Source organism: Pelophylax lessonae, assembly GCF_965119305.1.
Source record: "Pelophylax lessonae genome assembly, chromosome: 5".
Classification (NCBI taxonomy): domain Eukaryota; kingdom Metazoa; phylum Chordata; class Amphibia; order Anura; family Ranidae; genus Pelophylax; species Pelophylax lessonae.
This window is the reverse complement of record NC_138772.1, coordinates 99,805,115-99,822,629: the sequence shown is the minus strand read 5'-3', so window position 1 is coordinate 99,822,629 and position 17,515 is coordinate 99,805,115. Positions and strand designations below refer to the sequence as shown.

At 42.1% G+C, this 17,515-nt stretch overlaps 1 protein-coding gene across 1 annotated transcript in view; it reads right to left on the bottom strand.

The window, feature by feature from the left end:
- VIPR2 (vasoactive intestinal peptide receptor 2) overlaps positions 1–17,515 on the bottom strand; it is a 144,878-nt gene that overhangs the window by 80,293 nt on the left and 47,070 nt on the right. Inside the window, exon 3 of the mRNA XM_082259459.1 lies at positions 4,872–4,979. Coding sequence (XP_082115585.1) covers positions 4,872–4,979 — 108 coding nt within the window. The remainder of the gene's footprint in view (positions 1–4,871; positions 4,980–17,515) is intronic.

The window sequence follows — 17,515 nt, the reverse complement described above, 5'->3', positions numbered from 1 at the left end:
AGAGCAGAAGTTCAGAGAGAGGTTCTGGGCAAACAGAGTTCAGTTTAATTACAGAAAAGGATCCCACCCATGAGGTAACTAAATGCAAACTGACTTTTTTTTGTTTTGAATAGGTTGAGGAAGGATTAAAGCATATCGTATGTCAGATCTTATTGCTGTCTGTGACTCTATAAAGTAGGGATCTACCGATATCGGTTTTTGTTGCTGATACCGATATTTTGGCAATTGCATATCGGTATCGGCCGATATGGGCCGATATTTTGAACATTGAAGAGGATCACCACTTCTTCTGTTAATTACTGGTTCCTTCAAATAGACATGAAGTTCATCATCCAGGCTCATTATTGCAGATTCAGAAGAATCCTCCACATGAGGCGCCAATAAAACACTGAACATGGCATCTATTCGACCACAATGAAGTTTCTCTTCTGTCCATTGTCTTTTTGGACATTTTTCTCTGTTTGAAGCATTCTGCTCTTCCACATTATAAACCTGCTCTTCTTGACTTTTCTTTTCAGCAGGAACCTCCTGAACCTCCTGTTGAATATCTTCTGTCAGCCATTGTTTTGCCTTGGGCAATAGATCATCAGAAGAGAAAGGATGGTTCTTGTATCGAGGATCCAAAAGACATGCAAGCACAACATTTTTATTCTCTTCATGCTTCTCAAAACGTTTGGCGAGGCTGTCCCACATGGCCTGCCTACATGTTTAAGTGCCACGTGTGCTGGGTCCTACATTCTCTTGAAGAAGCATCTTCAGCACTCTGACACATGGCAAGACAGATGACACAGATGAGTCATAATGACTCACCTCTAGTGTCACTTACTCTATGGGGAGGAGGGTCTCAATGACATTGGCTACAATGTCCCACTGGACAGCAGTAGGACAAGAATATCCTCCATATTCACCTGAATATATGGTAAGAGCTCGCTTCTGCTCCAGCATTCTTTGCAGCATGTGAAGTGTTGAGTTCCATCGTGTTGGAACAGTGTTAATCAAGATGTTTTTGGGTAGGCCAAGGTCTTTCTGAATGCACCTCAGTCGCTGCTTGGCAAGGATTGAATGGTGGAAATGGCCTGTGCACCTCTTCAGCATGCTAATTTTGTCAAGCAAAGCTCTCTGGTTTGACAGACCATCAATTACCACAAGTTGGAGGGTGTGTGCTATGCAACTAAGGTCTGACACTTCAGCAAGTCTCATTCCTTTCACAATGTTCGCTCTGCTGTCTTGAAGCACAAGCATCACTTGGTATTTGGTGATTCCCCATTCTTCTAGCATGCCTAGAAGTGGGATCCTTGCATCAGTTTTGTATTCAACACCAAATGCCTTTTTGTCTATTCGCTGTCAATAAAGTGGCATGTAGGACTTATTAGTGATTCTGTTTGTCCTGACCAGCAGTCAGTTGTGAATGAGAGTGAGTTGCCAGCATTCTCTGGTTTCAGCATAGCCTTTACTTTCTCAACGACCTTTTGGTTAATCTTTCCCAGCATTTCGGTTCGATAATACTTGTCACTCTTCAGTGTGTACCTTGGCTCAAGTATGGACATCAACCGCTTAAATCCTGAGTCAGACACCATTGTAAATGGCTGGTTATCAGTGACCATCATCTCTGTGATTACTCTGTCCAGCAGTTGGGATCTTCCATCCAATTTTAGCCACCTGTTTTTTTTTCTGAAACATACTTGTTATTGTTGCCTGGGATAGTGATGTTTCACCTTGTGATTCATTTTGTTGTGATTCATTGTGTTGCAATGATATAATTCAACATGATGAACTCTTAGAGCCGGTTCACACTAGGGCGACTTGTCAGGCGACCTGGTCGCCTGACAAGTCGCCGTGGGTCGCCTGCCATAGATTAGCACAGGACCCGTTCTAATAGGAGCGACACAAGTCGCTCCGACTTAGAAAAAGGGTCCTGTAATACTTTGGGGCGACCTGGAGCGACCTGCATTGACTTCAATGCTATGAAGTCTGTGCATGCCGCTCCGAGGTTGCGGTGCACGTTGTGCACCGCGACTTCACAGGTCGCTCCTATGTGAACCGGCTCTTAGATGGGCCCAAAGATTTGACGTATTTTAGTTTTTTTGCAGTTATTGATCCCATGCTTACATTGTTTGTGCACGTGTTGCACACTGCTGTTGCTTTTCCTGGAGATGGAGATGAGAAATAGTCCCAGACCACACTTTTAATTTTTCTATCTGCATCCATCTCCATTAAAATTTGGAAGACACTACGGAAATAGAATTTAGGCTTAAAAAAACTGTCTGGCTGGCACCCTGTGGTAATGAGTGGCTGGCACCCTTTGGTGGATGGCTGGCTGGCACCTTTTGGTGGGTGGCTGGCTGGCTGGCACCCTTTGGTGGGTGGCTGGCTGGCTGGTACCCTTTGGTGGGTGGCTGACTGGCACCCTTTGGTGGATGGCTGGCTGGCACCCTGTGGTGAGTGGCTGGCTGGCACCCTGTGGTGGGTGGCTGGCTGGCTGGCACCCTTTGGTGGGTGGCTTGCTGGCACCCTGTGGTGGCTGGCTGGCTGGCACCCTGTGTGGTGGGTGGCTGGCTGGTACAGGCCCAGGGCCTGTGGCTGGCTAGCTGGTACAGGCAGGGCCTGTGGCTGGCTGGTTGGTACAGGCCTGTGGGTGTGTGGGTGGCTGGCTGGCACCGGGCAGCTGTGGGTGGGTGTATGAATGTGGCGGCTCTGTTAAACACACTGTGTGCACTGTACACTGCACTGTACACTCACTGTCCCGAGACTCCCCGACTCCAGACAAGGCTGAGGGAGGTGGCCTAAGAAGGCAGAAGCTGTCCCAGTGCGCGGAGGCGTGTGGCGCAACATACGCAATAACGTCACAACAATATCCACAATATAGGTAACCTCCGGGGGCCGATTTCGATATATCGGGGAAAGTGCATATCGGTCCTTGACATATCGGCCTTGCCGATAATCGGTCGATCCCTACTATAGACTTTCCCTCAGTTTTTTTAGAAATAAGAGAAAATAAGAGAAAACAGGGGTGCTGGTATGGGAAGGCATACACCAATGAAACCTCACAGATGTGAATATCCCCCACACTACAGATAAAGTGTTTTTGTTGCTGTCAGTCACTGTCATCATCTGGGACTGGTCTTTAAGATCAGTGGCAGTTGTTATTCACTCTCTCTCTGACAATGAAAAGTGTGACAATGAAATGTAAACAAATCCGCGCTTAGGATAATTCTAGATTCCTAGTATTTAATGTTGGCTGCAGCCCACCTTTATACTATATTACTAAGAATATAGTGAGAATGAAGAGAAAGGAGGGGGAAGGTGTATGGCGCTGCCAAAAAATGCTGATGTTTCTATATGTCCAAAAAATAGGTGTTATAGATATATACAATATAAATCACCACTATGAATAAAGTGTCCAGTGCATCCTATGTGTCTTCCTATTGAATGTGCAATACTAAAGGATAATACAACTATATAAATAATAAATATTTGTGCTGAACTGTGAGAAAAGTGGATCCACTCCTGAAGACGTCATCACGACGAAACGTACGTAGAGCGTCATCGCGTCACATCCGCCTAAGTGGAACGCACATCCGCCCTGTGGAACGCACGGCGTCCCGGAAGTGCGCTATTATTGCTTTCTATGCCACTACCCTCTATTCCCTTTGTGAGTACCTAATTTTTATATACAATAAAGTATTTTAAAACTTAGCAGTACTACTCTATGTGAGCCTTCTTCCCCCATATATCGGTACACCTTCGGACCCTAACACCAAGGAACCGGGTTCACAAGATTCGGGTAGATAATCGGACCACCCAACCACTTTGATGGTCAGTGGAGGAGATCCAGGATTATAGTCAAGGCCTGATACCCCTGCAGGGGTACATAGTTCTGGTGAGTGCGGTCCAAGGGGTGCGGGGAGCACTGAACGGTCACCATATACCTGAGCACCTTTAATATTTCATCAAAACACCTGCACTCAAGTCACCTTTTTTTTGCCAAGTTTTTTAGGAAATTTTCTTGCATTGTGGGACTATTTGTTCTTTCTTAGGTGTAACGGACTTATTTATTCTTGTATTATTGCTGCTATAATATTTATCTACCTATTGTGCACCTCATTTAAGTCATACTTGATGTTTTATTTCTTACGGCTGTAAATTTAAGTGGATCCACTTTTTTATATTTTTTATATTTTTTACATTTTATATATTTATTTTTATATTTTGTATATTTCACCCCTTCTATCTATTTTTTAATTCATACATTTCATCCAATTTTCTCATCATACCAATTCTCACTTATTCTGTATCCACTTTTCTCACAGTTCAGCACAAATATTTATTATTTATATAGTTGTATTATCCTTTAGTATTGCACATTCAATAGGAAGACACATAGGATGCACTGGACACTTTATTCATAGTGGTGATTTATATTGTATATATCTATAACACCTATTTTTTGGACATATAGAAACATCAGCATTTTTTGGCAGCGCCATACACCTTCCCCCTCCTTTCTCTTCAAAAGTGTGACAATACTAACTAAAACTCTTGTCAACAGCAAAATCTGTTTGAAAAATAAATACATCAATTAACAATACAACCTTTCTCAACATATATTCAAAGAACAATATAATAATAAAAAATATAATAAGCCTGGTCAGTTAGTAAAAATTTTGAACCAATGTGTCAGATCTATTCATTTTCTGTTCGTCATGTCTATTTTTAACTGGCTTTCTCATTATCTGTCATTTTGAACCAATAAATGGTAAAGAAATGCTTATGTATTATGCATGGAGTTGTGCAGTTCTAAACTAGGTTTACAGTCAATATGAGTAAGGATTTGTGACTCTTTCTATAATGTCACAGTGTGCGTCACTTACCATCTTTGCTGAAGAAATGTCGTAGCACTAAAGGGCAAGACTGAGTGACGGTTTCTCCAAACTTAGCTTGGTCCCAGCATGTTATATTATCCCATACTCCCAAACACCCTGTCAATAAATATAAAGATAATTGTTATTTTCTTTTAAATATAAGAAAAAAGTTTCATTTTTTTTTTCTAGTTAAAAATAACAAACATGTTATACTTACCTGCTCTTTGGTGCTCCTGGCTCCTCCCTCCTGTTGAGTGCCCCCACACCAAGCAGCTTGCTATGAGGGCACCGGAGCCGAGCCACAACTCCCTGTGTCCAGTCAGACTGGAATATTCTGTCTAGTTCTGGTCACCAATCCTCAAAAGGGATGTGCTGGAACTTGAGGGAGTCCAAAGAAGGGCAACTAAACGAATTGGATTGGAGAACCTTAATTTTCAAGGAGCTATTACAAGTGCTTAATTTATTCTCCCTGGAGAAGAGACGCCTGAGAGAGGACATGATAGCGATTTACAAATATCTCAATGGTGATCTCAGCATAGAAAAAAAAAAATTTGGTCTCAGGGAGTGCAAGAGGACACGTGGCCACAAAATGAGATTAGAGGAGAAGCAGTTTAACCTTAACAACTTTACCACCGGAGGATTTTGCTGTCTTACGTCCAGGCCACTTTTTGCGATTCGGCATTGTGCGAATTTAACTGACAATTGCGCGGTCATGCAACGCCATATCCAAACGAAATTTATGTCCTTTTTTTCCCACAAATAGAGCTTTCTTTTGGTGGTATTTGATCACCTGTGCGATTTTCATTTTTTGCGATATTAATTAAAAAATGCAACAATTGTGAAAAAATAACAATATTTTTCTACTTTGACAGGTAAAAAATATCCAATATATTCAATTTTTGTCATATATTTAGGCCAAAATGTATTTAGCTACATGTCTTTGACAAAAAAATTCTCAATGAGCGTATTTTTAACCGCTTTATGACCGGAAGGTTTTACCCCATTCCTGACCAGGCCATATTTTGCGATTCGGCACTGTTTTACTTTAACGGAAAATTGCGCGGTCGTGCAAAGCTGTACCCAAATGAAATGTATGTCCTTTTTTCCCCACAAACAGAGCTTTCTTTTGGTGGTATTTGATCACCTGTGCGATTTTTACTTTTTGCGCTATAAACAAAAAAAGAGCGACAATTTTGAAAAAATAACAATATTTTTCACATTTTTTTGTCTGCAATTCCCCCCAAAAAAATGTAAAAATCAAATTTTTTTATCATTTTAGGCCAATTTGTTTTCTGCTACAAAGTTTTGGTAAAAAAAATCGCAAAAAGCGTATTTTGATTGGTTTGCGCAAAAGTTATTGCGTTTAGTAACTAAGGGAAAGATTTCTGTCATTTTTAGTGTTTTTTTTTTTAACGAGTAATGGCGGCGATCTGCGATTTTTTTTGCGGGACTGCGACATTGCGGCAGACAGATCGGACCCTTGACTGACATTTTTGACACTTTTGGGGGTACCAGTGACATTACTACAATATAATAATCAGTGCTATACATATGCACTGTTACTGTAAAAATTACACTGGCAGGGAAGGGGTTAATTTTTATTGGAGAGGGAGGGGTTAATGTATGCCTGCCTGGTGCTTACTGACGTGTGTGGGAGGAGGTGACTGAGTGACACAGGGACAGATCGCAGGTTCAGCTATGCTGAACCCTGCAATCTGACCCTGCCTGTCACTTAGGAGATCCGCCCGCTTTGTTTACACAAGCGGGCGGATTTCCACACAAGATCCCCGACGATCGGGGAAGAGCAGCGGCGATCGCCGCTGCTCCTCCCCTGGCCCGACTCCCGCTGTAACTGAATACAGCGGGAGCGAGCCTCCGGCGGCGCGCGTGCGCCGCCCACAAGGGGAGGAGTCCAGCGATGTAGGTCTACGTCGCTGGACGATAACGAGCCACATTGCCGCAGTAGCAGCAATGTGAGCGAGGGTAAAGTGGTTAAGCTGCGTAAGGGGTTTTTCACTGTCAGGGCGGTAAGAATGTGAAACTCTCTTCCACAATTGGTGGTATCAGCGGGGAGTATCGATACTTTTAAAAGACTCTTGGACATGCATATCAAAGAACACAATATTTAGGGATATGGGAAATGAATATCGTCACTGACACACACACACCTGCACAGGTTAAACTGGATGGACTATTGTCTTTATTCAACCATAACTTCTATGTAACTATGTAGCTGTGAGCATGATACCGGCTTTAAGAGTCAGCAAAGGGGGTTTTAACACATACCCTATACTAATCCATTAGTTTTTTCCTCCTAGAGTAGCCTTAACCCCCTGAAGCAAATTGTTTTCCCCACTCTCTATGGGGGCTTTACTATTTTTCTTTTCTTTTGTTATTGCTTCTCTGTGTTGAAGTGTCCAGAATTACTATATTTACTTGGATATAGAGCATTAACTATTACTTAATTGTAAGTGCCTTATAATAAACCTTAATTACTCATGCTGATACCCATTGGTCTTAAATAAATTCTATCTATAATCCAGTATTGTCCTTTTTGTAATGTAACCTGCATATCCTCAACTGTTTTAAATGTCTTTGTTGTCGTTGTTGGAGAATTAGTGACTAGACTAAGGGACACGCATGATCTGTTTCTTACCTAGGTACTGTTTTAGCTTCTTCTATTGAATTGCAAGCTTCTTTTATTTCTCAATAAAAAGAAAATATACAGAAAAAATAAAAATAAAAGAAGCGGTTAAGGGCTTACCAGTAAAAGTGATCGGGCTGCTCTAGAACTCTAGAATGCGTAGGATTTGAGGAGAGCCACGCCGTCACTATACTTTGTAATGTTGCTTGCTAGCAGTTTCTTTCTGGTAAGAAGCCATCCACAGTACCTATCCCTATCCCTGGGTGAAGAATTTGATGTTTTGGACTTTCCTTTCACTTGTCACGTTTTGAGAAGAAATTATTGGAATTGTGTTACACGTTTTCCCCAGGATTTAGTTGGGAAATCACCAATATACTGTTTTTTTATTGATTTTTATTATCACCAATATATTTGTCACATTGTATTTTGGTGTTATTTCAGTTGATTATAATCCAGATATATATTTGTCGTTAGTTTACACATGTATATACATTTTTTGGGGGATGCACACTTATATTTTCTTTCCATGTTTGTACTCTTTTGTTTCTAGAGTTTAGGTGCTGCCTACCCCACCTCTTTTTTAGGTCAGCACACTCATTTACACACTTTATGCTCTAGAACTGCCTGATCTTTTTTTTACAAAATACACCCCCTGCCGGCGGCACACACATAGGTAATACTAGGAAGTCCTGTACCACCAGGGTGCCCAGGACTGTGGGAAACAGTTTCCCCAGAGTAAGCAGGGGGAACTTCCAGAACATCAGTTCCCCGATCCCTCCTGCGACTAATAACCCCAGAAGCAGGTTGTATTATGCTACTTCCAGGGTCATACCTCTCATTTATCGGCTAGTGAGGCCAAAGATGCAGCTATTCAAACACAATCTGTATATAAATAGCTGCATTGAAGGGCAAGGGAGACATTGGGGTTCTAATAGACATCCAATGTCTCCATAAAAAGTACCTTTCACATGCCCATCCTATGGGGCTTGTTAGCCCCCTTGCAAAAGCAATACAGTTACCACTACTCTATGAATATCTACTTTCATAGCGCTTCCATGTAAGTTCAAATAATTATTTTCTAAAGAAAAGACAGACAAAAAATGTATCTGACTCTTACGGAGCTAGTGTTTAACAGACAAATTTTATCACAAAAATAGAAAATTATAAAGACACAAAACATGGGTTAAAAACAATAGTATACCTATTACAACATGAAAAACTTCAAAATGGTCTTAAAAAAGTTATATAGATACATCATAAAATATAAATCAACATACTTTACAACTTTTATCAAGCATATACAGTGCCTTGCGAAAGTATTCGGCCCCCTTGAACTTTGCAACCTTTTGCCACATTTCAGGCTTCAAACATAAAGATATAAAACTGTAATTTTTTTGTGAAGAATCAACAAGTGGGACACAATCATGAAGTGGAACGAAATTTATTGAATATTTCAAACTTTTTTAACAAATAAAAAACTGAAAAATTGAGCGTGCAAAATTATTCAGCCCCCTTAAGTTAATACTTTGTAGCGCCTACTTTTGCTGCGATTACAGATGTAAGTCGCTTGGGGTATGTCTCTCTCAGTTTTTCACATCGAGAGACTGACATTTTTGCCCATTCCTCCTGGCAAAACAGCTTGAGCTCAGTGAGGTTGGATGGAAAGCGTTTGTGAACAGCAGTTTTCAATTCTTTCCACAAATTCTCGATTGGATTCAGGTCTGGACTTTGACTTGGCCATTCTAACACCTGGATATGTTTATTTGTGAACCATTCCATTGTAGATTTTGCTTTATGTTTTGGATCATTGTCTTGTTGGAAGACAAATCTCCGTCCCAGTCTCAGGTCTTTTGCAGACTCCATCAGGTTTTCTTCCAGAATGGTCCTGTATTTGGCTCCATTCATATTCCCATCTTCCCTGTCCCTGCTGAAGAAAAGCAGGCCCAAACCATGATGCTGCCACCACCATGTTTGACAGTGGGGATGGTGTATTCAGGGTGATGAGCTGTTTTGCTTTTACGCCAAACATAACGTTTTGCATTGTTGCCAAAAAGTTCAATTTTGGTTTCATCTGACCAGAGCACCTTCTTCCACATGTTTGGTGTGTCTCCTAGGTGGCTTGTGGCAAACTTTAAACTACACTTTTTATGGATATCTTTAAGAAATGGCTTTCTTCTTGCCACTCTTCCATAAAGGCCAGATTTGTGCAGTATACGACTGATTGTTGTCCTATGGACAGAGTCTCCCACCTCAGCTGTAGATCTCTGCAGTTCGTCCAGAGTGATCATGGGCCTCTTGGCTGCATCTCTGATCAGTCTTCTCCTTGTATGAGCTGAAAGTTTAGAGGGACGGCCAGGTCTTTGTAGATTTGCAGTGGTCTGATACTCCTTCCATTTCAATATTATCGGTTGCACAGTGCTCCTTGGGATGTTTAAAGCTTGGGAAATCTTTTTGTATCCAAATCCGGCCTTAAATTTCTCCACAACAGTATCTCGGACCTGCCTGGTGTGTTCCTTGTTCTTCATGATGCTCTCTGCACTTTAAGCGGACCTCTGAGACTATCACAGTGCAGGTGCATTTATACGGAGACTTGATTACACACAGGTGGATTCTATTAATCATCATTAGTCATTTAGGTCAGCATTGGATCATTCAGAGATCCTCACTGAACTTCTGGAGAGAGTTTGCTGCACTGAAAGTAAAGGGGCTGAATATTTTGCACGCTCAATTTTTATTTGTTAACAAAGTTTAAATATCCAATAAATTTGTTCCACTTCATGATTGTGTCCCACTTGTTGTTGATTCTTCACAAAAAAATTACAGTTTTATATCTTTATGTTTGAAGCCTGAAATCTGGCAAAAGGTTGCAAAGTTCAAGGGGGCCGAATACTTTCGCAAGGCACTGTATTATATGTATTATAAGAATGTTATTATCATGTAACAGTGGTGGTACTCTCTCAAGATGGCAACAGTTCTCTAAAGAACTAAGTACTGTGAGTGAAGTGAATAATACTAGAATGGATAGGACAACTATAAAAAAGCAGCTGCTGGGTCATTCACTTTTTCCACAAGAATTGTGATAACATATCACCCAGCTCGCATTCCAGGAGAGCTCCGTGAAGACATTGTATATCGCTGGAAATATGACACATCAGGTAGTTGAAACCAATAGGGTGGCAATAGTTAATCTATAGAAGCTATAGTGATGTTATCCAATGAACCTGAATACTGCAAAACATGGAGAAAGGCTCAGGGTGGATTTAACCTGTGGTCTGTCAAAGAGAAGAACATCCACATATATACTTTAACAGGGACCACTAAAACGGCATACAAATAGGTGCAGAATTATCCTGTCTCCGGGTAGAAAAAAACTTGTTTTTATTGGAACACAGATGTCCACATGTAGAGATTCTACAGGAACCACCGAGCCCTAGTATGCATAGTTTAGATGTATGGTGTAAATGCATAGCTCACATAGTTGGTGCATCATCATCCAGTCCCCAGGTGGATTTAGAATAACATAAGTAATGCACAAATATCCCACACAGGCTTCTGCAGGGACCACTGAGACCTTACAGGATCCACCAAGCCCTTATATGCATGGCTCACATGTGTGATTTAAATGCATGGTTTATATAGTTGGTGCATCATCATCCGGTCTCCAGGTGGATTTAAACTGACACAGGTAATGCCCAGATATTCCACACAAGTTTCTACAGGAACCACTGAGACCTTACATGCAGGGCTTTGATGTCACTTCAGATATTTAAGAGCCTACTGAGTAGGTGACCAAAAGAGAGGCAGAAATATGATAGTCCACTCATTCAAGTAGAGGTCCAAAAAGTAAAGGTTTCATACCAAACATAAAGTTATAAGTTCATCCATCATGTACAACAGTGATCTCCAAACTGCAGCCCAGGGGCCTTTGCTTGCCTTTATCCGGCCCTTGGGGCACTATTCCTTTTACTGACACCAACAATGGGGGCATAATTCTTGCCACTGACACCAACAATGGGGAACTATTTCTCCAACAGATACAAATGATGGCCACTATTCCGCCCGCTGACACCAACAATGGGACACTATTCCTCCCAATGACACCAATGATGGGGCACTATTACTCCCACTGATACCAATGAGGGGGTACTATTCCTCACACTAATGATGTGGCATTGTTTACCCCCCCTGACACCAGGACATTTTCTACTCCCACTGGCCACAGTTTGCCCCTTCTAAAGTCTGAAGAACAGTAAACAGGCCCCTTGTATAGAAAGTTTGGAGACCGCTGATGTAGAGAATGGAGAGCACCACCACCAATATAGTTAAAAAAATGTAAAAAGTTATAAATAAAGAATTATATAAATTATATATAGAGGGTGGTAATACATGGGGAGTACTCTGATTGGTCAGGTGTGGAAAGTGGGGTCCCCCAAGGATCTGTCCTGGGACCAATACTGTTTAATTTATTCATAAACGACCTAGAGGATGGGATATCCAGCACAATCTCTATATTTTGCAGACGATACTAAGCAAAGCAGGCCAATATCTGCTACGCAGGATGTGGTAACTTTACAAGCGGACCTGAACAAAATAATGGGGTGGGCAACTACATGGCAGATGAGGTTTTACCACTTTAGCTCCGGCCACTGTGCCTCTACTGCGGCACAGTGGCTCGTTATCGTCCAGCGACGTAGACCTACCCGTAGGCGGCGCTCGCGTTCAGCATAGCTGAACATCCGATCTGTCCCTGACTCACTCAGTCACCTCCCCCCCCCCCCACACGTCAGTAAGCACCAGGCATACATTAACCCCTCTCTCTCCAATAAAAATAACCCCTTCCCTGCCAGTGTCATTTTTACAGTAACAGTGCATATATATATAGCATTGATTACTGCAGTAATGTCACTGGTACCCCCAAAAGTGTCAGAAATGTCAGTCAAGGGTCCGATCTGTCCGCCGCAATGTCGCAGTCCCGCAAAAAAAATCGCAGATCGCCGCCATTACTCGTTAAAAAAAAAACACCAAAAATGACAGAAATCTTTCCCTTAGTTAGTAAACGCAATAACTTTTGCGCAAACCAATCAAAATACGCTTATTGTGATTTTTTTTACCAAACATAGGTAGCAGAAAACAAATTGGCCAAAAATTTTCAAAAAATTTGATTTTTACATATTTTTTGGGAGGAATTTCATATAAAAAAATGTTAAAAACATTGTTATTTTTTCAAAATAAACGCTTTTTTTGGTTTATAGCGCAAAAAGTAAAAATCGCACAGGTGATCAAATACCACCAAAAGAAAGCTCTGTTTGTGGGAAAAAAAGGACGTAAATTTCGTTTGGGTACGGTGTCGCACGACCGCACAATTGTCAGTTAAAATCTTACAGCGCTGAATCACAAAAAGTGACCTGGACGTAAGACAGCAAAATCCTCCGGTGGTAAAGTGGTTAATGTTGAAAAATGTAAGGTAATGTACTTGGGTGTCAGAAATACGAATGCACATTACTCGCTAGGGGGTGAACCTCTGGGTGAATCTAAGATGGACAGGGCCCTAGGAGTCCTAGTGAACAACAGGCTTGGCAATGGCATGCAAAGCCAACAGTATACTGGCATGTATGAAAAAGGAGATTCACTCTGGCATGGGCGTCCACAGAACTTTTTTCAGGGGGGGGGGGCATCATTTTAAGGTCACCAATGCTCCGCCCCTTTTTAACAATGTCACGAAGGGGAGGGGCTTAGTCATTATACTTATTTTGAGTATTTATTTTTAAAGAACAAACAGCAGCATTTATTTTTAAAGCATTTGTTAACCTAAAAAAAAAAAAAATGGATCCTGTTAAAGCATGTTATCCAGCACAGTGCTTTGCTGTGTAATTTGTCCTCTTCTGTCACCTAAAATACCTGGCTGATCCTGGCTATGTCCTCCCCCCTATAAAATGACCACGATATACCACGGCTGCTGAGCCCTGACACTGTGGTCAGTTTATGTGCCTCCGTCATCCGCAGCCCCCCCCCGTTCTCCTTTGTCCTCTCTCCCCCCTCCCTCCCTGCCTGTCTGCTCCTGTGTCAGTGCCCCCCTCCTCTCCTGCTCCTGTAGTTTCATTTAAAGTTTCATATCCTGTCTACAGTCTGTTTACTAATCCTGTGTGCCCCTGTGTTTGTGTTTTATAAAAATAAGCCATTCTTTACAAGTTTTCAGAGCGCCACTCACCGCTCACGTGACTTGCTGCCTCTATCCTCCTTTCCCCCTCCCCTCCCGACTGACATCAGTCAGGAATCCTCGGCCCCACCCACTGCAGGCAGCTGTCAGACAGGGAGAGGAGAGAGCCGACGGGTCACGTTAGCAGCGCACGGCCCTCTGAAAACTGTTTTTTTTTTAAAAACACATACACAGACACACAGGATTGTTAAACAGACCAGACAGGATGGTATAAAGTGGCTTAACAACCACTTGAAAGGGGAAGTTGAGATTCCAGGGGGGGGGGGACATTTGCCCCTACCTGCGGACGCCCATGCACTCCGGAGATAAAGAGAATATTCTCCCACTTTACAAGACTCTGGTCCGGCCACATTTTGAATATGCCTTCCAGTTCTGGCCAAAAATGTGGGCATAATGTTGTGTTTGTTTGCGCTAAAATTCATTTTAGTGTATTTTTTCTTAAAAATATGCAATTGATAAATAAATGCACAAATATCATGCATAAAAAAACTACCACCATTTTATTCTCAGGGTCTCTGCTTTCAAAAAAATATTCTTTTTGAGGAGTTAACAGCAATTTACAGCAAAAAAATGCAGATTTTTAACGTGCGCCAAAAATTGCCCCAGTAGACAAAGTGGTTAAACAACCTGTGCAGAAGCGGGTTGTGGGAAGATGGTAAAAGTAATGTGTTTTAAACTGCTTTACCTTGTATCTCTAAATCCCCAGCACAGCAGAAATCATGCGAGGAATGGAAGGTCACACACCATGTAGAGTGTTATAATTATTTTCAGAACTAGAGAGATAAGTGTTTAGGTACGTTACAGGAGGGCCGAGCACAGGGGACACTTCTTGAGTGTGATGATGTTCTTAGTCCAATGAGCTGGCATGGGACAATGGCAATTTCAAAACAACATATTCTAAGAGGAGCTTGGCCCTGCTGTAAAGCACCTAAACACTTATCTCTCTGGTTTTCATTGCCTGAAAATAATAACAACACTCTACATGGTGTGTGACCTTCCATTCCTAGCTTGATTTCTGCTTTGGTGGGGATTTAGAGATACAAGGAAAAGCAGTTTGAAAAAAAAAAAAAAAAACATTAGTCATTCCCACCTTCTCACACCTCGCTTCTGCACAGGTTGTTTACCCACTTGTCTGCTGGGAAAAATTTTTGCACATATGTTAAAATCGCCATTTTGACTACAAAATGACTAAATAGAACAGCAAATACTGTATATTGGAAGGTAAGCAAGTTTGTTAAAATATCTTTCAACTCTGCTTTAAATGCAGGTGACATAAGTAGCCTGAATTGACCTAGTATTCGTCTATTACAGCCCCCTGTAAGTTATGCCGTAGTACAAGGGTCAAATTGATAGGAGGAGAGAGCATAGTGACAAAGAGAGAGCTTATTAGTAAGTTGCTATTCCTTCACTACCCAGTCAGTTGGGGAGGGATAAGACCCATAACTATTACTTAACCTCTTCTGGACCGGCCACAGCACATTTACTGCATGTTCTTCCTAGTCTGAGACGGGCGCCACCGGCGGCCTGCTCCCAGTGTGATTGGACACAGCAGGAGCCAATCAGTGGGTCTGGCAGATGCAGTGTCTGGACCCGACGATCTTTCCTGAGAAAAAAAAGGCAGATCACCATTCGGTCAGGGAAGAAGATAAAGATCTTGTGTTCCTGCTAAACAGGAACACGGATCAATGTCTTCCCCCAGTCAGACCATCCCCCACACAGTTAGAAAGTACCCCCTAGGGACACATTTTACCCTTTGATCGCCCCTGATGTTAAACCCTTCCCTGCCAGTGTCATTAGTATAGTAACAGTGCATATTTTTAGTACTGATCACTGTAATAATGTCACTGGTCCCCGTAAAAGTGTCAGTTAAGTGTCTGATTTGTCCACAGCAATGTCACAGTCCCACTATAAAAAAACTGCTGCCATTACTAGTAACAAATAAATAAATAAAAATGCAATAAAAATATCTCATAGTTGGTAGACGCAATAACTTTTGCACAAACCAATCAATATACGTTTATTGGGATTTATTTTGCCAAAAATATGCAGAATACATATTGGCCTAAATTGATGAAGAAATTAAGATTTTTTACATTTTTTTACCAAGCGCATTTTTATAGCAGAAAGTAAAAAGTTTTGTTGTTTTTTTCAAAATGTTCTCACATTTTTGTTTATAGCGCAAAAAAAAAAAACTGCAGAGGTGATCAAATACCACAAAAAGAAAGCTCTATTTGTAGGAAAAAAAGGACATCAGGTTTTTTTGGGTACAGTGTGGCAGGACTGCACAATTGTCAATCAAAATAACGCAGTGCTGTATCGCAAAAAATGGCTTGGTCGTTAAGGGAGTAAAACCTTCCGGGGCTGAAGCGGTTAAAGGACATCTATGGTCACAATATATACTTTATCTTTATAACCTCAGTATTATAAAAGGAATACAACCAATAGTTATGTTTGACAATCCAATGTAAACTTACTTGAAAACTCAAATTTTATGTTGTGAGTTCTGCCTATCTGCTGGCCTCCTTTCACAAATTCCTAGATTCCCTGCATGTTTTTCAGCTTCTCCTCTGCTGTTTACTTTTGCTTCTAAGGACTACATATCCCATGGTACCTTGCTGCCTGCAAACAGTGATTCCTTTACTTACTCAAACCTTTAAACTCCTTCTCTCAGCTCCTCTGTAGTTCAGAAGGCAGGCTCTATGAAATGTGTGGCACAGCACTGCCTATTCACAGGGCATAGGGAATACCTGTCACAGAGCACAAATGTGTAGGGAGCAGGCCCAGATTGGCCAATCGGGAGCACCGGGAGAATTCCCGGTGGGCCGGATTGGTCGAGGGCCGTTGTCATTTCTTGTTGAAGAGGAAGTCACTTACTAAACTCACTTTTAGGACATGCTGCGTTCCATGCCTCGTCCCACTCCAAAAACACGCCCCCGGGCCGCCCAGCGCTGCCGATAATTGGCTTGCAGGCGATACACTTCTGGTGGGAGGCGTGGAAGAAGAGATGGCACCCTATCACAGGATGGATCAGAGAGCGATCATGGAGCCGTCAGCCATGTGGAGATGATGGCAGGGACAGGAGCTCTGGCCACCCCTCCCTCTGGGGAATTCAGCTGAGGGGCGGGGCTACACATCACTGCTTCGGGTGAGGGAGATGGAGGCCACAGAGTGCAGAGTGGAGCAATGTCACCTCGGAGCTAAGCAGCCTGACCTGCAGTGTGTGTAGCAGCAGGTCAGTGTGTAATAATGACAGAAGTATAAGGTGTTGTGTGTGTCTATAATCACCAGCCAGACTGGTTCATTCCTTCTTTCCCAGTACCCTTTTAGCAGCTGCTATTCCCCAGTATAGTGAGTGCCCCTCAGTGTACAGATATCAGTTTTATTTATAGGGAATAGCACCTAATGAGTTATTCCCTATGTATATCTCTGATATCTGTACACTAAGGGCTTTTCCCTAACACTGACATCTGTGCACTTCAGCTGGAAGAATGTCTCTTAGTGCCGGTTCACACATATGCGATGCGGGAACCCTGCAAATGCACTGCGGGTTCCCGCATCGCATTCAAATCGCAGGCAGTTCACACTGTCATATGCGAATCGCTGGGGGGTGTCAATACAAAGTTCCCGACTCCCCCAGATCAGTTTGCATATCGCAGTGTGAACTGTCAGTTCAGACATGAATCGGATCACCCATGCAATCCAATTCTGCTGCGGACCCAAAAAAAGGTATCCTGTGCGAGTTGTGTCCAAATGCGATGCGAATTTAGCCATACAATCGGTATGGCTCAATTC